The sequence below is a fragment of the Lepisosteus oculatus genome, chromosome 14 (genome assembly GCF_040954835.1).
Source record: "Lepisosteus oculatus isolate fLepOcu1 chromosome 14, fLepOcu1.hap2, whole genome shotgun sequence".
Classification (NCBI taxonomy): domain Eukaryota; kingdom Metazoa; phylum Chordata; class Actinopteri; order Semionotiformes; family Lepisosteidae; genus Lepisosteus; species Lepisosteus oculatus.
The window spans coordinates 45,548,034-45,571,867 of NC_090709.1; the positions used below are offsets into that span (position 1 = coordinate 45,548,034).

Below are 23,834 nucleotides of genomic sequence, written 5' to 3' on the forward strand. Positions count from 1 at the left end.
TCGACACACTCCCAGGGGGCAGAGCAGGAGTTGTCTTGGGAAGACAGACAGGATGTTCCGACTGCCTTCCTCCTCCTCCCTGCCTGCTGGAGCCTGTGAGGATGATCTTGATAAAGAGCTGCCGATGCCCCTGGTCCAGGTGGAGATCCGTAGCCCCAAGAGGACTCATCCTGTCGGGGTGTCAGGGGGTGACCCTCAGGGCTGTGTCCTGACCTCCTGCTGTCTCTCATCCACAAGATCAAGGTCAGTGTGCTGTTGACACTACACTCTCGAACCCGAGTCCAACACCAGGCTCCAGCACGAGCCCAAGGTCAGGTTAGTCCTGTCACTCCTGTGTCACACTCAGGGCATGAACACACAGCCCTACTAGTGAGAGAGGAGAACTGTTAATATTCTACCAGTATTGATATTCGTACTTGAGGAAATATGGTTTGTTTTATTAACAGTAATATTAGTTGGCTTTTTTATTAGCCCCACTTGCACTAGAAGTAATGTTATTTTTAGCTGGAGCATGACCAACAGAAGCAGTATTGCTGTTATCTGCAGGAGCACAACTGATTGAGCCAGTCTTGTGAAATACACCTCTTGTGTGTCTCCTGTGTTTTCCGCCATTGTCGTTCCAGTCGACCTCCTCTCGAACCCTCACGGGACTGTGCTGGGACTCCTCTCATCCCGACTCCTGGGAGCTCGTATCGGGATCTTGTGAGGAGTCCACCAGGATGGGTTCAGTGACTCCTCAGCACTACCCACGGCGAGCCTCGAGCTGGGTCCCTCGGTTCTGACGGTCCCGTCTGCTTCAGGGTCTTCCTCCTGATCTCCATGACCGCAGCGCAGGTCTTCCCAGTGGCTGTGTGCTGTCGGATCTTCCCACAGTCGTCACTGGGAGGAGACCCTCCCTGGAGTTAGAGGATCGCTGGTGTCACCTGGGTGAGTCAGGTTTGGGATGTACAGTATCGGAGTACCTTTCTCTGGGGGGACGGGAGACACACTGGGGGACTTTCAGTGTCCCTTCTGTCCACATCCAGAGCACACAGGTGCTGTTTCCTTGCTTTCAGGGCCACTGTGGTCTGCAGAGAGCTGCCCTTCTCCTCTACACTCTACAGAGCGGGTTACCGAGCCCGGGAGCTGTCCGGGTCTGAGGTCAGTGGGCACGTCAGTTCACAACACGTATGGGTGGAGATCGGATATAGGCTGGACTCTCTCTGCTGGATTATTTTCCTTAATTCTCCAGGATGTCCAGAGACTAACACTAGGAAGACTGGTGCTGGGAAGACTGGGGAATTGGAATGGAAGTGGGATACTCTCCCTTGTCCCATATTTTCCATGATGTCCAGTGGGTGACCGTAGGAAGACAGGTGTGTGTTTGGAAAATTATAATCCAGAATGTCCTGAGGCTGCCAGTGGGAAGAGGGGTATGCATGAGGTGTTGGGATAGTGGTTAGCTGCTCTCTCCCTGTTTTTTTTCCTTAATTTCCAGGAAAAGTGCAGAGTCTGACATTGTGTATGAAGTTTGAACCCTGTCCCTAATTTTCCAGGATGTCCACAAGCAGACAGTCGAGAGGCAGGTGTGGTGTTGGGATTGATGCTGAACTCTCTCTCCTGTATTGTTGTCCAGGCTGACCAGAGGCAGCCAGTGGGAAGATGGGTATGGCTGGGAGTTGGGATGGAGGTGAGGAGCTCTTTCCTGTCTTTCTCTTCCTCCTTGTGTCTGTCTCTGTGATGTCTCTTGAGCTGTGTCTTTCTCTCAGTCCAGCTGCTTGTGCTCTGTAAAACACTACACTTCTGCAGTATTAAACAGGGCTTTTTGACTGGTTTGATTCCAGAGGGGACACCGTCTTGTACCCCAGAGTGAGGTACTTTGCTCAGATGGACTGTTCTGATCATGGTTATCAGTGGCTGTACTGTAGGGAGTGGAGTGTTGACAATGGTGTACTCAATTCTCAAGAGTATTGTACCTTAATACACTGACAAGTCTGTATGTTGAACTGTCACCTGTAGTGAGCTTTGTTACTCAATGATATAGACCGGGGTGCTGAAGTCTTTCCTATATAATACTTGAACACCCAATCCTGTGTACTGTACTCCCATCTCCACTGAGCGTTAATACTGGTAATCCTCACACTTGTATAAGTAACTCTCTCCTGTCCTGAGCTTTAATTCTCAATGACAGACCTGTGTGCTGAGCTATCCTGTGGACTGTGCTGTAATACTGAAACCAGGGTGCTGAACTTGTACTTAATTTAATTCTCACATTGACACACGAGTGCTGAACTCACCTTTACTGTGCTTTCATACTCAAGTGTGTACTGACCCCTCATGTGGACTGTACTATCATACTTAAACCAGTGTGATACACCTGTGTGCTAAACTCTCACCTTGATTGTGCTTGAATACTCAAACTCTGTGCTCAGCTCCCACCTGGACTGGACTAAAATAATTAACCCACTGTGCTGATCCCTACCTTGTAAGTGAGCTTTAATATTCTGTGACACCAGTATGCTTAATTTTAATCTGCAGTGTTCTTTAAATCTCAAATCTGCGTGCTACACTCTTACCTTGATTGAGTTTTAATACTCTGACACACCTGTGGGCTTTACTCTTGTTTTAAATTTATTTCTCGGATCTGTGTGGTCAGCTCTGGACTAAAAAACTTAAACCAGTGCTCTTTCCTGTGCGTCAGTACTGATACCTGTGTGCTCATCTCTCACCTGGAGTGTACTCAACAGAATGGGTACTTTTTTGTGCGTTTTAAATACTTTAACCTGTGTTCTGAACTCTCCTCTCCACTGAGCTGTAATGTGTTGTAATACTTAAACCTGTGAACTTAACTCTTACATTGACTGTGCTTTAATACTTCAATCTGTGTCATCCGGTCTCACCTGGACTGTACTGAAATACTTAAACCAGGGAGGTGAGCTTGTACTGAGCTTTAATATTCAGAGATGTGTATGCTGAGCCTTCATCTGTAGTGAATTTCAATACTCAAATCTGTGTGCTACACTCTTACCTCTACTGAGTTTTAATCAATGACACACCTGTTCTATAAAAGTGAAACCAGTGTGCTGATCCCTAACTTGTTAGTGAGCTTTAATGCTCAGTGCCACACATGTAGGCTAAACCTTCACAAGCAGTGTATTTTAATACTCCAATCTGTGTGCTGGAGTGTCAACTGTACTATTAGAATACTCAGCCCTGTGGGATGAACTGTAACCTGTTCTGTATTGTGATACTCAGGTCTGTGACCTCGCATGTCTGACTGGTACTATTTTGCAATGTACTGAGCTTTAATACTTAAACCAGTGTGCTGATCTCTCACTGGTGTGGATGTGTAATTTTTCAGTGATGTGTATGCTGGACCTTCATCTATAGTGTACTTCAATACTCAAGTGTGTGTGTGTGTGTGCTACACTCTTACCTTGACTGAGTTTCAATACTCAACGACACACCTGTGTGCTTTACTCTCACCTTTATAAAAAAAAAAATCTCAGATCTGTGGTCAGCTCTCAGGTGGACAGTACTAAAATACTTCAGGTGTGCTGAACTCTCCCCTTTACTGTGTTTTAATACTCAAACCTGTGTTCTCTACTCTCACTTGGCCGTACTAAACTACTTCAGCCAGTGTGCTGATCTCTTGTTCAGACTGAACTTCAATACTCAGTGATACAACCATTGCTGAAACCTTCACCTGCAGTGTACTTGAATACTCAAGTCTCGGTGCTGAAATTTCAACTGTCCTATTATAGTACTCAGCCCTGTGTACTGTGTTGTAATATATGGAGTGGTGTAGTGCAGTGTCACTTGTACACTGTTGTAACAGTCACCCTCTGTCCTGTATTTTAGTGTAACAGTCAGACTTCTGACCAAAACGGTCACCTGTGCTCTAGTGTAATACTCAGCCCTGTGTACTGTGCTGTTATGTTAAATGTTTCCTATATTGTTGTAATACCCAGACCTGTGTACTGTAGAGTGATGTGGACTGTCACTTGTATTGTGTTGCACCAGCCTTGTCTGTTGTATGACAGTGTAATAAACACAGCAGTGTGCCAAACTGTCACCTGTAATCTACTGTAGTACTCAGACCTGTCTTCTGTGTTGTGTTGTAATATCTAGCCATGGGTACTGTACTACAAATTAACAATACACCCAGTGTGCCAAACTGAAACCTGTACTCTACTCTAATACTGAACTGTCAAACCTCAGCTGAAATAGTTTCCTTTCTTCTCTTTTCAGCAGGGAAGAAACCTGGACTTGTTCCTGTGCTGCCTACAGCTGCTGCTGTAGGTTCCAAACTGTTGAAACCTTCAGCCCTGTATACTGTGCTGTTGTAAAATTAAGACTGGTGTGTTGAACTGTCATCTGTACTGTTTGTTAATACTCAGAGCTCTGTAGTGTATGGTGTTAAAATAGATGGACTGGTCTACTGAACTGTCACCTGTACTATAATGTAACATTTCTTCTGTACTGTATTTCACTGTAACAGATGCATTGTGGATTATAGGAAAATGTCACCTGTACTCAATTGTAATCTTCCTTGTGTACTGTATTATGTGAACTGTTACCATTGTGGGGTTGTAATACTTAAAACAGTCACCTGTGCTATTCTGTCATACTAAACCTGTGTATTGTAATATGTGGACTAGTCTTCTGAACTGTCACTTTTACACTGTTGTAATCACTACCATATTTGTGAGTAAAAAATGAATTTTGATCTGACAATGTCATCTGTACTTGATTGTAATACTCAGCCCTGTGTACTGTTGTAAAATTGACTGGTGTGTAAAAGTGTCATCTGTACTGTTCCATAGTACTGACTGCTGTAGTGTATGGTGTTAAAATGGATAGACTGCTGTACTGAACTGTCACTTGTACTATAATGTAACATTTCTTCTGTACTGTATTTCAGTGTTAAACATGCACTGTGGATTTTAGGACAATGTCATCTGTATGTGACTGTAATACACAACCCTGTGTACTAGACTGTTACTTTTATGATGTAATCATTCTCTTTACTGTTTTTGAGTGTAACAGATTTCTATCTGAAACAGTCATCTATCGTTGCTTAATTGTAAGTCTTAACCCTGTGTCCTGTACTCCCATGTGATTGGCTATCTGTCTTCAATGGTTATTGTACAAGTTCCCTGTAATTACTAGTCAATCTCTGTCCTGGGTATGTTTTGACCCTGAAGAAGACAGGACCGTCAGAACCGAGGGACCCAGCTCGAGGCTCGCCGTGGGTAGTGCTGAGAAGTCACTGAACCCATCCTGGTGGACTCCTCACAAGATCCCGATACGAGCTCCCAGGATTCGGGATGAGGAGTCCCAGCACAGTCCCGTGAGGGTTCGAGAGGAGGTCGACTGGAACGACAATGGTGGAGAACACAGGAGACACCTAAGAGGTGTATTTCACAAGACTGGCTCAATCAGTTGTGCTCCTGCAGATAACAGCAATACTGCTTCTGTTGGTCATGCTCCAGCTAAAAATAACATTACTTCTAGTGCAAGTGGGGCTAATAAAAAAGCCAACTAATATTACTGTTAATAAAACAAACCATATTTCCTCAAGTACAAATATCAATACTGGTAGAATATTAACAGTTCTCCTCTCTCACTAGTAGGGCTGTGTGTTCATGCCCTGAGTGTGACACAGGAGTGACAGGACTAACCTGACCTTGGGCTCGTGCTGGAGCCTGGTGTTGGACTCGGGTTCGAGAGTGTAGTGTCAACAGCACACTGACCTTGATCTTGTGGATGAGAGACAGCAGGAGGTCAGGACACAGCCCTGAGGGTCACCCCCTGACACCCCGACAGGATGAGTCCTCTTGGGGCTACGGATCTCCACCTGGACCAGGGGCATCGGCAGCTCTTTATCAAGATCATCCTCACAGGCTCCAGCAGGCAGGGAGGAGGAGGAAGGCAGTCGGAACATCCTGTCTGTCTTCCCAAGACAACTCCTGCTCTGCCCCCTGGGAGTGTGTCGATCCCAGATTGGTCCGATCACATCCCTGCAGGATCGATGAAGACCAGTGTCACCTGTGAGGGAAATCCAGCAAAGGAGAGACTCACCTGCCTGGCTGATGGGGGGGTCCCCTGTTCCCCTGTCCTCTAACTGCAGGTCTGGGGGCGCCCTCTCCAGCCTGGTACAGTGTTGCCCCACTTTACCCCTGGCTGCCTGATCCCGTTTCCCAACACGGGGGGCAGCTCCCACATTCCCAGTCCCTCCCCACCTGTCCCACAGCCTCCCTGACCTCTCCCTGCCTGCAGGGTCAGGTTCCTCCTGCAGGAGCTGTGTCTGGAGGGAATAAACATGCCTGAAGGCAGCCTGTGCTCCACCGAGTCCCGACTGCTCCGGTCCAGAGCTGCTGTTCTGGTGACCCGTCCTGGAGAAACACAGGCGTGTTGTCCACAGGCTCTCTCTCCCCCTTCAGAGGTTCTGACACCCCTGGGCTCCTCTTCATTGTTGTGGCACAACTGGGCTCCTCCTCCTCTTTGTTCCAACACCCCTGGGTGTCCAGGCGCCAGGCTCCTCCTCCTGGTCAATACGAGTCGCCGGGGGGGTCCAGGCGCTGGGCTCCTCCCAGAGTCGAGGTCCAGGAGGAGTTTCTTCCTGTTGGCTTCTCCCAGATCTTCCAGACTCCTCAGGCCTGAGCCGGGCTGGGAGGAGGGAACCTTCCCCGAGATCCTGGAGCCCGACGTCCAGATGAGACGACCGAAGAGATCAAGCCGATGGGGGCGTCGGGGCTCCTGGTGTCCAACTGGGAGAGAGCTCCGATGTTGGGGCGTCTGTCCTTCCTCTTGACTTGAAGTTCTCCCACAAATAAGTCGGTAGCCCGATACCCCAACTCTTGCTCTCAGCTGGTACCCCAACACCCCCTGCTCTCATCAAGACAATGATTAGCTTAGTAATTAACAATTACTATAAACATCTAGTACATTGAATATCCAGGACAAAAATATTCAGGACAGAGATTGACTAGTAATTACAGGGAACTTGTACAATAACCATTGAAGACAAACACTGGCTTAGTGTTGAACAGTTATGGTGAAGACCCAGTAGAGTCAAGTCAGTAATCATTCAGGAAAGAAACTGACTAGATGAGTGATGAACATGCCAGTGAATATCGGTCAAAGTGACTAACCAGTACAGTGAATTTCCAGTAAATATTCAGGAGAGAGTATGTGTATGTGACAGACCAGCACAGTGAATATGTAGTAAAGCACCTCAGTAAACTGTTATTCCACTGAATAAACAGCAAACATTACAAAATAACTAATCAAGGAAAAAATAGTTTACCAACTAAACAGTACAGTTCCCATCCAAGAAAAGGGCTCCATGTTGTTTCTCTGCCTGTTCGTACAGAATATTGAGTCAGGTGCTCCAGCAGGAGTTTCTGACTTCCTCTGCTCTGTGAGCTCCACACTTCTGTCCTGTGAATCACACACAGAGCTGCAGCAGGGATGAGCGAGAGGTACCTGCATGGGGACAACACTGAGCTCTTCCTCCCAGTGTCCCCCCGCCCCACAGCCTCCTACAGCCCCCCCAGTGTCCCCCTGCCCCACAGTCCCCGACAGCCTCACACAGGTGATTTAAACAGCTCCCCTCACCTGTCCCTCCTCTCTAATCACACTCCTGCTTCTGGGCTCAGCAGTCTTTTCAGGAGCCCACCTACAACTGAAAAACAGGACTGATCTGTAGTGATTAACAGACAGCACTCTGAATAAACCATTCAGTGATGATTAATACCCAGTGCAGTGATGATTACAGTGAACACCCAGTGCAGTGATGGTTAATACTCAGTGCAGTGATGACTACAGTGATTATTAATACCCAGTACAGTGATGATTACAGTGATGGTTAATACTCAATGCAGTGATGACTACAGTGATTATTAATACCCAGTACAGTGATGATTAATACCCAGTGCAGTGATGACTACAGTGAATACCCAGTAAATTGACTATCCTGAAAACCCAGTATAGTGATCATCCCTCAATGACAACAGATCAGTGATGATTAATACTCAGTGCAGTGATGACTACAGTGAACACCCAGTACAGTGATTAATAATACTCAGTGCAGTGATTACAGTGAACACCCAGTAAATTGACTATGCTGAAAACCCAGTATAGTGATCAACCCTCAATGAAAACAGTCCAGTGATTAGTATATTGAATACCCAGTACAGTGATGATTATACTGAATACCCAGTCCAGTGTCTGTCCATCACAGAGAATAAGCAGCCCAGTGAACAGCCAGTGATCTTCTATTACAGGGAACACTGGGCCAGTCGGAGCTGTGCTGCCCCCTGCAGAAGACCTGTCCTGAGGTCAGAGTCACTGGTGGTCTCGCCCTGTCCTCTCTGGGGTCCTGCTCACGGGCCTCATACAGGTGCTGGAGCTCCTTGCAGCCCCAGAGTGCAGGATCCAGTACAGGCCAGCTCCTCGAACCCGGCTCTTCCTCCTGCTGTGAAGACGGTGGCCCTGAGGTTTTCAATAGAGGCTCTGGCTCAACTCCCCCCCAATCACCAATGACAGGGCCCAGGGTTCGACTCCTGACCCAAGACTCAGCTCCCACAGCGAATCCCAGAGTCCAGGCCAGGACTGGGAGCAGAAAGGTCAGGGGCGAGTCCAGGAGATCCACTTCAGACCTCTGCCGACTTTCTTCCTGAAGAGCTTCCCGAGAACCTGCTGGAAGGCCCTTCTGAGACACCAGTCCACAAACACGACCACATGAGCCCACAGACACAGTCCTCACCAGCCCACTGCCTGCAGGTGCACCCCCATCCATCACTAGAACCCCAACCTGCCCTGGTCACTCCACACTCGCCATTTCACACCGACGTCTCGCACAATAACCGACATTCGTGCAAAACTCCACCTGGTGTACAGAAAACACTGGTTCTGATGGAAGCAACCTTATCGGCAAATACACTAATATTTTAAATAATGAAATTTCCCCCTGAAGTAAGAAGAAACAGCACACATCTACAGCCTAGGTGTTAATTTACAAGAGAAGCCTGTAAAACAAACCAGCAGGACTCAGGTTTTCAGGGAGAAGCTGTGGAGTGAAAATGACTCAAGACAAACAGAACTGAGAACAGTCCCTTTGTCTCAGCTACACTCTCTCTGACTCTCGCTCATGTTAATGTGTATCAGAAAAATCTGTTTGTTTTTTTGAGAAGGGGTGTAATATAGCGGCCTCTGAATACATTTTTCTTTTTTGTTTAACAATGAGAGGATTTACAAATACAACACAAAATCTACTGCTTTCATTATATAAAATATTTACATTATGCCAGCACAGATAACACAAACACGGTCTTTTAAAGAAATAATGTCACAGACCCGTTTTAATGATTACTTTAAGAGCAGCTCTGTACATCTTTCATCTTTGTTTAATGCTATAAACAAATATTTTCCATTATAAACTCACCAGAAATTTTATGGTTATTTTATTATATCCAGGGTTGTAAATATGCATTTTACAACAAAAATACTTTCTTCGCACCATTTAATGGGCTTTGAAAGTTCATGTTAAAGCCGGTTTATCCCATAAAAAACAGAAACTGAACTAAACAATGGATTTGTGTATAAAACCGACCCGAGCTGAAATATCCAGTGTCTTTAAGCACAGACACACACTGCTGGGTCTTTAACTTTAAACAGCCCACAACAGACACACCCGACTACACGTGTGTATTTGCTTACAACGCGACGCTTCTCAGTTCCCCAAACATTTTGAAATCGTTTCGCAAAATAAACACAAACGCCTCTAAACACGAACATTAATTTTGTTTTCAAAGCAGTGAAACTATTTTGTAATAAACGAGTCAACGCTGACCAAGGCACTTCAGACAGAAACTGCGCAACGGGCAAATAAAATACATTTTTACCCGCAAAATCAAACCACCACCACGGACTAAACACCACAAAACACAAGACTTTGTAGAACCGTGTTGTGTCACCAGATACAACCGCACAGAGCAAACGAACCTCTTTCACAGAAATATTCACCTCGCGTTTCAGTTTAAAACACGCCAAAGCACATCGCTCATGTATCAGCTTTCCAGCAAATGTCCCCTAAATTGCCTAAAAACGCTTCCCCTTACCTTGAAAACAACGTTTTAGAACAGTTTAAAACACGACAGAGCATATCGATAACTTACCGGTAACATTTAAAGCAAAGGTTTGCTAAAGGTGCATCAGAACGGTTTCCATCCATTTTTCCACCTCGAAAAATCACCCGTCTGTTCTCGCAGTAAAATCAGCGCACCTGTTCGCTTGAACACACCTCACAGCCGGAATGACGAACAGCCCCTCCCACCGGCTCAAATAGCCCGGCTGTGGAAACCGCTCCTCTAATAGGTGGAAACCTCTGTCACTCAGCGACCTCCGGCCAATCAGAGACTGGGCTCCATCGCGCACCCGCCCGCTGTGCTTTCCCACCCTGTTTCTCATTAAGACCTCAGTCCAGCTCACCGGTCACCTGCACAGGTGCGATGACAGGCTTGTGCGCGTGTAGGCTCCAGGACAGAGACATTGAGGAAACACCAAAAACACAAACACACAGCAGCAGCAACAAGGAGTTGAATAACACACATCTTTAAAAAGAGAGCATCGGTGTGAGCCGGCGGTGGGGTAGAGTTCAGAACTTGAGTCACTTGGGAGAAAACACAGAAACGTGCAAGTAAAAAAAAAGGGTAAAATCGCTTTTTTAACTGAAAATAAGCCCCATGTAGGACCAGCAGTAGTGAGGTGCAACATCAATTAAATAATCTAATGGGGTCTCTTTAATTCAAGACCCCAGACCAGCCTGCACTCGGCTCCCTGTAAGTGCCCAGCAGTCTGATCGTCTCCAGGTGTGACAGTGCTGTCAGTCAGACTCCCAGTGCACAGCAGTCTGATCCACTCCTGGTGTGACAATGCTGTCAGTCAGACTCCCAGTGTGCAGCAGTCTGATCCGCTCCAGGTGTGACAGTGCTGTCAGTCAGACTCCCAGTGCGCAGCAGTCTGATCCACTCCTGGTGTGACAATGCTGTCAGTCAGACTCCCAGTGCACAGCAGTCTGATCCACTCCTGGTGTGACAATGCTGTCAGTCAGACTCCCAGTGCGCAGCAGTCTGATCCACTCCTGGTTTTGCAGTGTTGTCAGACTCCGAGCAGCAGGACTGGGAGTCTGGACGAGAGGACAGCGCCGCTGGGCTCCGAGCAGCAGGACTGGGAGTCTGGACAAGAGGACCACTCCCACTCTCTTCACGGAGGTCAATACCACCGAGATCTCAGGGAGAGCGCGTCTGGCCCCTGGGGGCCGGGGTTCGAGTACAGAGCGGGCTCCCAGGCCCAGGTCTCCCAGGGGACCGACTCTTCTCGGCTCGGGGACGAGGGACAGCGACTCTCGGGCTCCCCCCCAGAGAGACCGGAAAACTGGGACTGGGAGCTTCCGAAATAAGAACGCCTTCCGGAGACAAAGGACAAACAAGCCTGTTGTGTCATGTTTTTTTTTCTTTTATTGACAAATTAAAAAAATCTTTGACATCAGGTGTTTCAAACAGAACTGGTGTCAGTAGCGATTAAAGTTCTCTTCTGAACAAAGACTGTTCCAGGTGTCCTGTCCAGCCTCAGGTTTGGCGAAAAGGTATCTGGAATATCACAGCAGCAGTATTGCATATTCTGGAACATATTTTAAGTGCCTGCTGTGTGATAAAAAAAAAATGTACAACTTGGCTCATTCCATCTCCTTCTGCTCTGAATCTGAATTTGATCAAGTCTCCATATTAAAGCAACATTTTTTATCTCGGGCACTTGTAAACACTGCTGGTGCACAAAGACAGCGCTTGAAGAATAAAAGAACACCAACAAGAGGATGCTGGTAGTTAATGGTTCATTGATGTCTTGGCCTCTTTGGCAAGAATCTGCTTCAACCACAGGGCTGGGCAGCCTGTTCCCCACCCCCACCCCCCTCTGTGTACAGAAGAGCCTCCTGTCCTGACTGGAGGAGCTCACCCAGCTGTGTCTGGAGAGGAGCCGGGGTATCGGCTTCAACCACAGGGCTGGGCAGCCTGTTCCCCACCCCCACCCCCCTCTGTGTACAGAAGAGCCTCCTGTCCTGACTGGAGGAGCTCACCCAGCTGTGTCTGGAGAGAAGACGGGGTATCGGCTTCAACCACAGGGCTGGGCAGCCTGTTCCCCTCTCCCGCCACCCTCTGTGTACAGAAGAGCCTCCTGTCCTGACTGGAGGAGCTCACCCAGCTGTGTCTGGAGAGAAGACGGGGTATCGGCTTCAACCACACGGCTGGGCAGCTTGTTCCAACCCGTAAAACAAGATTGTAAACTTACAATCATAGTTCAACATCCCTTTGGTCAATGTCTTTGGAATAGTAGCAGCTTACAATTATAACATTCTCACAAAATTTTAAAAAGACGTAGACAAAGGCAATAAAAACCACAATGAAAAACAAAGAAGTGCCCGACTCCGTGACAGCAGAGCTGAAACCAGGTTTTAAACCCCACATGGATCTGACCGCTCCCTCAGTACAACTATGAACACCTCACACACTCAGTTCAGTGCACAAGTAGCCCTGTAGTTCCATGAAATAGTTTTTCCAAGAACACTTACTTCATCTAGGTCTGTTCTTCCCTTCATCACAACCAGTAAACATTTTCCTCAGTTTGCACAACAGCAAACTAAATGTAATACAATTTCAATGAATCTGTCATCCGAGCTGAATGTATTGTTCAAGTTCATTGTCATTATACTCATATACAGGTCTATGGTATAACGAAATGCTATTTAGCTAGCTCTCGGACGATAAGTAGCACAAACAAAACAACAATACAATTTTATAATACAATAAAACAAAGAGAGACATTAGGCAGTGTGCAACACATCAACAGAATGAAATAAAAGGATAGAAATGATGGGGAGTGAGCTTTTTGACATGTAAGGTAGAGGTAGATTTCAATGTGTGTTTTAGTTTGTGGTAAGAGAGAAGGCAGGGTGAGGTTCAGATCAGAGGTGAGAGGCTGGGAGTTTAATAGTGCGGGGATAAAACCTGCTTCAGTTGCTGGGCGTACACACACAGCTTTGGCTGAGCCCAGTTTATGTTCTCACTGCGACACAACAGAACGCACATCACCCCTGTGCAAGCATCGCTGCAACAGCCTCCAGTTGGTAATAGAATACAGCTTAAAATCTGTGTGGATGGGACCTCCCCAAATCATTTTCTATTGTCCTAAAATAATGAAAATATCAAAAGACATCTTAAATATAAAACATATTGCACAAAAACAAAAATTAAAATAATAAATATTAAATGGTTATGATTTCCCCTGTAGTGTGATGAAAAACATATCTTGGCATCAATCTTTTGGCAGTGTTATAATGAAGTGCTGTTACCTGGCAGTAGGAGAATTGGATTTCCTGAACTGAATTAACAGGACAGGCCCTTAACTACTGAACTGCCATTCGAACCCCTGATCAGCTTACAAGAAGTACCGTTTTTGCAAATGCTGGTCTTTCATGCATTTTCAAGATAAAACTTAATGCCTTACAAAAAAAATATAATTCCCTGTGATTATGAACTCCCTACTTCCTTCCGGTAGAAAATCACCTTCAACTGCAGTTCCTAAATCTAATTACTTCCAAATATAGTTTAATATTTTTATTGTCTTCTGTTTTACTTCAGTAAAACAAATATTTTTCTAGTCCTGCATGTTTTCAGAAAACTGTGCAGGTTCTTTGTGCAGTGATCCTTATTAGTCAGAAAACCTGCATTCAGAATCCTTTTTATTCAAATAGGTAACGCATAAATTGTTTTGTTGCATAAAATATTTTCTATTAAAACTCTAAATTAATTTATCCATCTCTTATATCTGTAGTATTTTTTTACATTTGAGATTTTTGTATCCAGAATCACTTCTATATGTAAAGTGCTTTAAAGCTCTTTGAGCAATATAAAAAAACTCCTAGGGGTCCAGATTTCTCTAATACTCTGTGAAAGACTGACTTTAACCTGTGCACAAACTAATCCAGCATTTAAAGAGATAAACATCTCTCATCAGTGCATAATCCAGCCTGGAGTGTGTAATGCTTCCAGTAACACATCTAGAGATGTTGTATCAGTGCAATGCTTTTAAAACACTCCGATTCATTCAGTGCTGAACGTTACACATCAAAAATAACTTCCAAGGAATTGTCTAAACCCAACAAAACTCTGGTTTCAGCTCAGTTCCCAGAAACACCCGTTCCCTCTCACAGTCTTCTGCTCCCTCTCTCTCCAACTTTTCCAGTGCTATATTCCCCAAATCCCACAGGACACAGAGGCATCTAGGCTTCTGGTAACTCGCGCTTTGGTTCCTGAAAAACAGCGGAGCCGATACTCCAGTGTTTAGACACGGTCAGTAAAATGCACCATCCCAGATCAAGATCAGCGCTACAGGGAACTGGGGGAGGTATTGAACCTGACAGACCAGCGGATCTGAGGAAGTCAGGAGAACGAGGATTCGAGGGAGGAGAGCAGAAGACCGTCGCTGTGGAGTCAGATTTGTCAGGGGGCAGAGTGTCGTACTGCGTCAGTGAATGGCACACCCTGTAGACCATCACAGACTCCTGCTGGGGTCGTCCCTCAGCACCGCGGATCAGTCTGGAGACAGTGCCGAGCAGCTGCTGTTAACACAGGGAGCTGTGGACCAGACCACTGAGCAGAATACATAACACACTCCCAGTCTGAAGGGATGTTCCTCAAGCACCTCCTACTGGATACGTACAGGAAAAACAATAAGTTATCAATACTGCATTATCGTTCCTCCTGAAGGACCCGAAGGTGCTTCACACATAGGAGGACACTGTTCACCCGAAAATCTCAGACTGTTCAAGCTCTGATCCGGCCAGGAATGAGGTCAGGACACTGACTATGAATACTGCTAAGCTGTTTCTAATCAATACTCATAAGAATTGAAAAAATAATGTTAGCATTAATTGATTTTGTCTTTCCAAACAATCCCAGGGTGTTTCAAGTGTAGGAGGGGACAGTTCAAGCTCAGATACAGCCAGGACTCTGGGACAGTGGGACTCCACACCCCTGCTCCTACAATCACTGTCTCTGGGATCTTGAACGATTAAGCAGACGGGACCTCAGCTGTAATCCTCCTTTGATCTAGTTCTGACCTCATACAGCTCAGTGTCCCTGGTCCTCTCTAGTACAGAAATGGTATCAGGCAGAGCGCCGCCTACTGGTCCACCAGCACTAGGTGGTTTTTGTTACCGTGGTACGGGCTGGGTCCACCCTGGCCTGGCTCTCCACAGCCCAACCAGATCCAGTCCCCCTGTAGTAAGACTGCTCCCACAGGCAGCCCCACAGTGGGGAAACCAGAGAGTGGGCTCACTGGTAACCACAGCTGAGCAGCACTGTCTGTCCAGTAATAAGAGGAACACGTGCACAAGCACAGAAAGCACATCGATTCACTTGACATCCGGAACAAAATCCTACCGTTTGATTCTGCCCTACATGGTACATGATATGTCTCCCTTGTTCGACTATTTCAATGGGTCCCTGACTGTCCTGTAGGTGTTAATGAGGAGATACGGACAGAGGCAATGTGTCTGTCTTAAGGCACAGTGAAGTGTAACATACATTAATGCTCAAATGTCCATTAATGCTCTTTCACCTAACCTCTTTCTAGTGTAGAATATCACTTAGTGTAGAATAGCACCCAGTACTGAAATGTGTAATTAAGAGCACCAGTTGTGTGTTAAGGACAGATTCTACCACTGTGCTGAGTGAGAGTGGGAGAGAACATACAAACTCAACACAGGGAGACCTACACTTGATCCCAGGAACTCACACATCAGGATTCTCCCCATCCTCTGTCAATGCTTAGTGTAACAGGACTCCTCCTGCTGGGATCCATCAGACTGGGGCTGGGCTGGAGAATGGGGGAACTGTGGTGTTACCAGAGGGTCTGCAGGCCCTGGGCGATTTCCAGCAGCTCCGTTTCCCAGCAGCTCCACACCAGACCCAGGGGAACTCCGAGGCGATGGCCCTGCTCTGCTGGAGCCGTTAGCGGAGGAGGCTGAGAGACTCTGACCTGACCGCAGGTGTCTGACCAGCACAGATATAACCCCAGCAGCCACGAGCACAGCCAGGATACTGCCAATCACAGGAGCCAGCCAAGTGGAGTCAGAGTCTGGAAAACATCCAATAAACCAGCTTAACAACCAACTTCATGCAACAGACAGATTTCGGGACCAGGACGAGCATGTTTAACTACAGACAGCTGAGTAATTCAGAAATAGGACGGCGTTAACACATGCTCTGTCACAGCCTATTCTACAGCAAATGAATGTGCTCTGTCTCCTGTCCTACCTTCCACACGGACTCTCACAGTGCTGATGATCCTGTCGGTCCTGAGGTCCAGTACTGTGTAAGAGCCCTGATCACTGAAGGAGACTCCAGACAGCTGGAGAGTCTTGTCCTGGACCGAGACTCTGGGTTTGTAGTGCTGGTCTGGGGTCACTGTGCTGTTCTCTACAGCACACACTAGCACAGAGTCTCCAGAGTCATCAGGAGTAAACTTAACCTTCACATTCTCTCTGGTGTAGAGACTGATGTTCAGAGGGTGTCCATTAGTGACAGTGACATTCTCTTCATGACCTGCAAGAGGAACAGGACAGGCATGTTAAACTACAGACACCTGAAGAAATACAAAACAAGACCCCATTAACACGTGCTCGGTCACAGACTCTTCTGCAGAAGATGGGGCAGAGTGGTGGCTCTGTGACTGGAAGGGTTTGCTGGTTCAAATCCCGCGGCCAGCAGAGGAATCCTACTCCGTTGGGCTCCTGAGCAAGACCCTTCACCCCAGCTGCTCCAGGGGTGCTGTATAAATGGCTGACCCTGCGCTCGGACCCCCAGCTTCTCTCCCTGTCTGTGTGTCTCATGGAGAGCAAGCTGGGGTCTGTGAGAAGACACATTCGTCATGCAAGACATTGTACAGGGCCGATAAAGTGATCTGATCTTATACATGAATGTGCTCTGTCTCCTGTCCTACCTTCCACACGGACTCTCACAGTGCTGATGATCCTGTCGGTCCCGAGGTCCAGTACTGTGTAAGAGCCCTGATCACTGAAGGAGACTCCAGACAGCTGGAGAGTCTTGTCCTGGAGGGAGACTCTGGGTTTGTAGAGCTGATTTGGGGTCACTATGCTCTTCTCTACAGCACACACTAGCACAGAGACTCCAGAGCCCTCAGGAGTAAACTGAACCTTCACAGACCCTCTGGTGTAGAGACTGATGTTCAGAGGGTGTCCATTAGTGACAGTGACATTCTCTTCATGACCTGCACACAGAAAGGAAAAACTCCCAAGAGTGAGAAGAGTCAGGGCATGTCTTGTCCCATCACCCTCTCCTGTGCAGCACTACTGTAGGTCACGTGACAACAACCTCATCTGGGTCGAGCCCCAGACTCACAATGCAGCTCTGTAACAAACCCCACAGTTCACAATGTCAGATGAATCCCTTCACCCCCCTCACTTACCCTTAACCAAATTAATTTAAGCCCTCATTCTGTACACAGAGGGAGGTGGGGGTGTGGAACAAGCTGCCTGGTGATGTTGTTGAAGCCGATACCCTGGCTTCTCTCCAGACACAGCTGGGTGAGCTCCTCCAGTCAGGACAGGAGGCTCTTCTCTACACAGAGGGGGGTGGGGGTGTGGAACAAGCTGCCCAGCCCTGTGGTTGAAGCCGATACCCCGGCTCCTCTCCAGACACAGCTGGGTGAGCTCCTCCAGTCAGGACAGGAGGCTCTTCTGTACACAGAGGGAAATGGGGGTGTGGAACAAGCTGCCTGGTGATGTTGTTGAAGCCGATATCCTGGCTTCTCTCCAGACACAGCTGGGTGAGCTCCTCCAGTCAGGACAGGAGGCTCTGCTGTACACAGAGGGTGGTGGGGGTGGGGAACAAGCCGCCCAGCCCCTGTGGTTGAAGCCGATACCCTGGCTTCTCTCCAGACACAGCTGGGTGAGCTCCTCCAGTCAGGACAGGAGGCTCTTCTGTACACAGAGGGTGCTGTGTAAGAGCCCTGATCACTGAAGGAGACTCCAGACAGCTGGAGAGTCTTGTCCTGGAGGGAGACTCTGGGTTTGTAGAGCTGATTTGGGGTCACTATGCTCTTCTCTACAGCACACACTAGCACAGAGAACAAGCTGCCTGGTGATGTTGTTGAAGCCGATACCCTGGCTTCTCTCCAGACACAGCTGGGTGAGCTCCTCCAGTCAGGTCAGGAGGCTCTACTGTACACAGAGGGGGGTGGGTGGGGAACAAGCTGCCCAGCCCTGTGGTTCAAGCCGATACCCTGGCTCCTCTCCAGACACAGCTGGGTGAGCTCCTCCAGTCAGGACAGGAGGCTCTTCTGTACACAGAGGGGGGTGGGGGTGGGGAACAAGCTGCCCAGCCCTGTGGTTGAAGCCGATACCCTGGCTTCTCTCCAGCCACAGCTGGGTGAGCTCCTCCAGTCAGGACAGGAGGCTCTGCTGTACACAGAAGGGGGTGGGGGTGGGGAACAGGCTGGCCAGCCCTGTGGTTGAAGCCGATACCCCGGCTTCTCTCCAGACACAGCTGGGTGAGCTCCTCCAGTCAGGACAGGAGGCTCTTCTGTACACAGAGGGGGGTGGGGGTGGGGAACAAGCTGCCTGGTGATGTTGTTGAAGCCGATACCCTGGCTTCTCTCCAGACACAGCTGCGTGAGCTTCTTGAACCAAGCAGCTACTTCTTACCTCTCACAGACAGGCGCACATTCCCCAGGAATTCCATGTTTCTGTCCCGATCGATGTATCTGCACTCGTAGTTTTTCTCTTGAGCGAATGTCACGCCGCGCAGAGTCAGCGAGAGGTCACCCTGTCCGACCTTCTCTCTGGAGACTTCAGCCATGGTCTCGAACCCGGGGCCAAGGATGACCGATCCATTGAAGAACTCCAACACAAAATCTACATCATCTGTCTGCCACCTGACGCCATGCTGTTCTCCAGAGGTGACTGCAGTGGTATCTTTCTTACAGGGTAACCTGACAGAGTCTCCAAATTTCACCGACAACTGGACACCCCCTGGAGAGAGAGAGACACAGTGACACAACTAGACACCCCCTGACAGACACACACTGGAGAGAGAGAGAGACACAGTGACACAACTAGACACCCCCTGACAGACACACACTGGAGAGAGAGACACAGCGACACAACTAGACACCCCCTGGAGAGAGAGAGACACAGAGACAACTGGACACCCCCTGGAGAGAGAGAGACACAGCGACACAACTGGACACCCCCTGACAGACACACACTGGAGAGAGAGACACAGTGACACAACTAGACACCCCCTGACAGACACACACTGGAGAGAGAGACACAGTGACACAACTAGACACCCCCTGACAGACACACACTGGAGAGAGAGACACAGCGACACAACTAGACACCCCCTGGAGAGAGAGAGACACAGAGACAACTGGACACCCCCTGGAGAGAGAGAGACACAGCGACACAACTGGACACCCCCTGACAGACACACACTGGAGAGAGAGACACAGTGACACAACTAGACACCCCCTGACAGACACACACTGGAGAGAGAGACACAGTGACACAACTAGACACCCCCTGACAGACACACACTGGAGAGAGAGACACAGTGACACAACTAGACACCCCCTGACAGACACACACTGGAGAGAGAGACAGTGACACAACTAGACACCCCCTGACAGACACACACTGGAGAGAGAGACACACACAGTGACACAACTAGACACCCCCTGACAGACACACACAAGAGAGAGAGAGACAGTGACACAACTAGACACCCCCTGACAGACACACACAAGAGAGAGAGAGACAGTGACAGAACTAGACACCTCCTGACAGACACACACAAGAGAGAGAGAGACAGTGACACAACTAGACACCCCCTGACAGACACACACTGGACAGAGAGAGAGACACAGCAACACAACTAGACACCCCCTGACAGACGCACACTGGAGAGAGAGACACAGCGACAGAACTAGACACCCCCTGACAGATACACAATGGAGAGAGAGAGAGAGACACAGTGACACAACTAGACACCCCCTGACAGACACACTGGAGAGAGAGACATGCTAACACTGTGTGTAGTTACTGCTTCTAAAGGGTTGACAAGTTACAGAATCAAGGGCTGAGCTTACTTCCTCACACAAAGATCTTGAATGACGGCTAATTCTTTTAAAATCATAAAGTAGAAACTGCGTGTGTATCTACTATTAGCCAAATACTCCTAAATATCTCAAAGAGTTGTACTGTTTCACCACACTATCTATGTGAGATAGCAGAAATCCTACCCATGTAAGAGTTATAACTGATATGATTTACTGCTTTTGGTAGAATACCATGTAGTACATTAGTGATTCTCAAGCCCCTACCTCCAACAACATTGCAAAACCCAGCAACCAAAACCAAGAGTGTCATCAGCTCCATGATCAGAGATCTGCAAAAAAATACAAATAATTATTAAACATCTCTATACCCAACCAAACTTAATTCAGCATACCAGAGAGTATCTCTGCTATCAGATACACATTAAAAGTGACCATAACACTGTTAACCTGCCACTCAGGTGACTGTGTATGTCTGAATATTTTAAAGAATACAAGATGAAAACAATCTGTAAAAATAGGTTGAGCATACTTAAGGCCATCTGGCCTGTTTGGTTGTTAGTAATTAATTGATCACAGAATCGCAGCCAGCTGTGTCTGGAGAGAAGCCAGGGTATCGGCTTCAACCACAGGGCTGGGCAGCCTGTTCCCCACCCCCACCACCCTCTGTGTACAGAGGGCCTCCTGTCCCAACTACAATTTTCTTTTTATCTTGCGATCATCTTGTGAAATTATTAAGAATTACAAAATCATGTTCTGCACTCAGCAGCTTTTTAAAAACAGCGCCCATGATGTTCAGACCAAGTGTTTCACATACTAAACATAACCCCTGACCTTCAACTTGCTTGAGGACTTTTTTAAATGGCACTATTAGACAGACAAGACACTGGGATGGGGGGGTGCTCCCCCTGGCTCATGAGGCAGTATTCCACTTGATGCCTAAAGGCGCGTCAACAAAAAGCTGAGATTTATAAGAAAAGACTAGTAGTTGACCGCTTTGTTTATGTAAGAGTTGTGAAAAGTTTCGCAAATCGCGGTCCAACGCTTTTGTGTTAATGTGCCTTTTCTCCCCTGTCTTGTAGAAAAACACCGAGAAGATTGCAAGAAAGCAAAAAATTAATGAAAAACGGCTATTTCCTATTACCTGTGGGTCTCGTTATCACATTCCAGCCAGTTTCGAGGATGGACAACTTGTTGTTGTGTTAGAAATGTGACTTGTCGTGGTCCAGGAGTTTGTTTCCTGAAGCAGGGTTTAGGGGACTTTTATTTTGAAAGGTGCTGCCAAGCCAGCGTCGCCTACTGCACTACTGAACTACTCTTTAGGCTACCGAAAAAAAAAGTCCAATAGCTCATTCATTTTCTCTCCAAACATTCTTGCGATCGATCGATCGGCAAGCGCTCCGTAATCGACTTGGTGGGCACCCCTGACTTAGAGCATCTAAATACCGTAACGCAACGGGGACTCAGGCGGGGGCCCTTGCCGCATTGATCGGCCCCCCACCGTCGGGGGTTTAAACCCGGGACTCCCGCGTTACTCTGCAGCGACCCAGCCCGGTGAGCCAACGAGAGATCTCTCTACAGCTCAGGGGCTGTGGTCCTGCTATCACAGGGAAGGGTGGTGACGTCACATGCTCTGGTACGCCGGCTCTTACACAGTACCTGTCGGCCGTAAGCGTTACAATATAAAACAATGGTCTTGTGATACAGGAGATTGTTAATCCCAACTTTCTTACATATGTGGCTCGAAAGACGGGTCGAATCTTTAAACGGCCCTTGATTTGCAGAGCAATTTAAGAAGGAAACAATGAGAAACCGATTAGTTTTTAAAAAAGGATACAGCTACGACTTCACGAGACGCACTTCGTCACGCCTCTTTGTAAGAGCTCGCAGTTTATTGCGAAAAATAAACTCTTCTGATCAGAGATGGACGATAGTCTAACTCCTACCCTCGTACATACTGTCGCCCCCGGTTTCAAACTTCTTATTCCACACTTATCTCACAACATGCGGGCTGTTGTCACCCAGAGACTCAACACCGGTAGCAAACGAGGGTCCGACTTCATCTCTGACAGACCCACAGACCCTGAATGCGCTTCTGATGCACCTTAAACCTGACATCGGTAAAAAATAAATAAAACTACAGACCTTTTAAAAAGAAAGGTATTAGTTCGGGTTAACGGCTCTTACCTGATAAATCAGACAGACACCTCGGGAGGGTTTGCAGAGATATGTGCAGGTCGGGAGGCGCAGTTCACTCACCATATCACTCCAGTTTCTCACCCCGATTCAGTCTCCTCCTCTTCTGTTAACATAACATAACCCCGCCCACTCCAGTTAACCAATCAGAATGCAGCATAATTTACATATCGTGCTCTAGCGATGGCTCATAGGTTACAGTTGGATTTATTTATTTTAATATGCACATAATAATCACGTCTCTTGCTCTCAAAACCACAGCAGTCGGTTTTTATTTTAAGTTAAAACTGAAAATTTCAGAGTTAGAATTTGATACGGGGTGCCAGTTCCTGACTTATAAGACCTAGATTCACAAGTGCCAACTTCGAGCTCCGTGTTTTTATGTACGGGATCAGACTACATGTATCGTTGTGAATTTAGCTGTTTTAACGCCAGTTACGTCAAGGGTCCGTGACGTCACGTCCATTGAATTCTCGAACAGCAGGAGCTGTGACAGGCGTTGCGCGTCCGGAGCGCAAATCATAAAAACACTGAGAAGATTGCAAGAAAGCAAAAAATGTATGAAGAACGGCTATTTCCTATTACCTGTGGGTCTCGATATCACAAACCAGCCAGTTTCGAGGATGGACAACTTGTTGTTGTGCTAGAAATGTGACTTGTCGTGGTCCAGGAATTTGTTTCCTGAAGCAGGGTTTAGGGGACTTTTATTTTGAAAGGTACTACTGAAGCTCTGCCCCGCTCCTGAACTACTCTTAGGCTACCGAAAAAAAAGTCCAATAGCTCATTCATTTTCTCTCCAAACATTCTTGCGATCGATCGATCGACTGGCAAGCGCTCCGTAATCGACTTGGTGTGCACCCCTGATTGAGCATATATATATAAAACAATGGTCTTGTGACACAGGAGGTTGTTAATCCCAACTTTCTTACATAGGTGGCTCGAAAGACGGGTCGAATCTTTAAATGGCCCTTGATTTGCAGAGCAATTTAAGAAGGACACAATGAGAAACCGATTACTTTTTCAGAGTTTTTTAAAAAGGACACAGCTACGACTTCACGAGACGCGCTTCGTCACGCCTCTTTGTAAGAGCTCGCAGTTTATTGCGAAAAATAAACTCTTCTGATCAGAGATGGACGATAGTCTAACTCCTACCCTCGTACATACTGTCGCCCCCGGTTTCAAACTTCTTATTCCACACTTATCTCACAACATGCGGGCTGTTGTCACCCAGAGACTCAACACCGGTAGCAAACGAGGGTCCGACTTCATCTCTGACAGACCCACAGACCCCGAATGCGCTTCTGATGCACCTTAAACCTGACATCGGTAAAAAAATAAAAATAAAACTACAGACCTTTTAAAAATAATGGTATTAATTCGGGTTAACGGCTCTTACCTGATAAATCAGACAGACACCTCGGGAGGGGCAGTTCACTCACTATATCACTCCAGTTTCT

At 47.4% G+C, this 23,834-nt stretch overlaps 1 protein-coding gene and 2 long non-coding RNA genes across 4 annotated transcripts; 1 reads left to right on the plus strand and 2 right to left on the minus strand.

Annotated features, from left to right (window-relative positions):
- LOC138243090 (uncharacterized) lies at nt 1-1,323 on the plus strand. Its single transcript, XR_011191949.1, has 3 exons — nt 1-243; nt 624-927; nt 1,056-1,323. It is a non-coding gene; the product is annotated as an uncharacterized lncRNA (long non-coding RNA).
- A 6,036-nt stretch (nt 1,324-7,359) lies between these two features.
- LOC138243476 (uncharacterized) lies at nt 7,360-8,457 on the minus strand. Its single transcript, XR_011192141.1, has 3 exons — nt 8,203-8,457; nt 7,603-7,669; nt 7,360-7,425 (listed from the first exon to the last, which is right to left on the minus strand). It is a non-coding gene; the product is annotated as an uncharacterized lncRNA (long non-coding RNA).
- A 6,739-nt stretch (nt 8,458-15,196) lies between these two features.
- Nucleotides 15,197-22,446, minus strand: LOC138243050 (uncharacterized). Of its 2 annotated transcripts, XM_069198543.1 has the most exons (5): nt 22,369-22,446; nt 20,449-20,513; nt 17,047-17,334; nt 16,362-16,649; nt 15,197-16,182 (listed from the first exon to the last, which is right to left on the minus strand). In XM_069198543.1, exons 2-5 carry the CDS (start codon nt 20,501-20,503, stop codon nt 15,866-15,868), a joined length of 948 nt encoding a protein of 315 aa, XP_069054644.1. In that variant the 5' UTR covers nt 20,504-20,513; nt 22,369-22,446; the 3' UTR covers nt 15,197-15,865. The 2 variants fall into 2 exon arrangements, with proteins under 2 accessions (XP_069054644.1, XP_069054643.1); XM_069198542.1 differs by lacking the exons at nt 20,449-20,513; nt 22,369-22,446 and adding an exon at nt 18,770-19,209.
- Nucleotides 22,447-23,834: the final 1,388 nt, after the last annotated feature.

Excerpts from the sequence above, each read along its gene's own strand:
- LOC138243050 (XM_069198542.1), bottom strand. The coding sequence starts at position 18,923 with ATGGCTGAAGTCTCCAGAGAGAAGGTCGGACAGGGTGACCTCTCGCTG. Across the intron at positions 16,650-17,046 it reads TGTGAGAGTCCGTGTGGAAG|GTCATGAAGAGAATGTCACT; the intron begins GTAGGACAGGAG and ends TTCCTCTTGCAG. Across the intron at positions 16,183-16,361 it reads TGTGAGAGTCCGTGTGGAAG|ACTCTGACTCCACTTGGCTG; the intron begins GTAGGACAGGAG and ends GATGTTTTCCAG.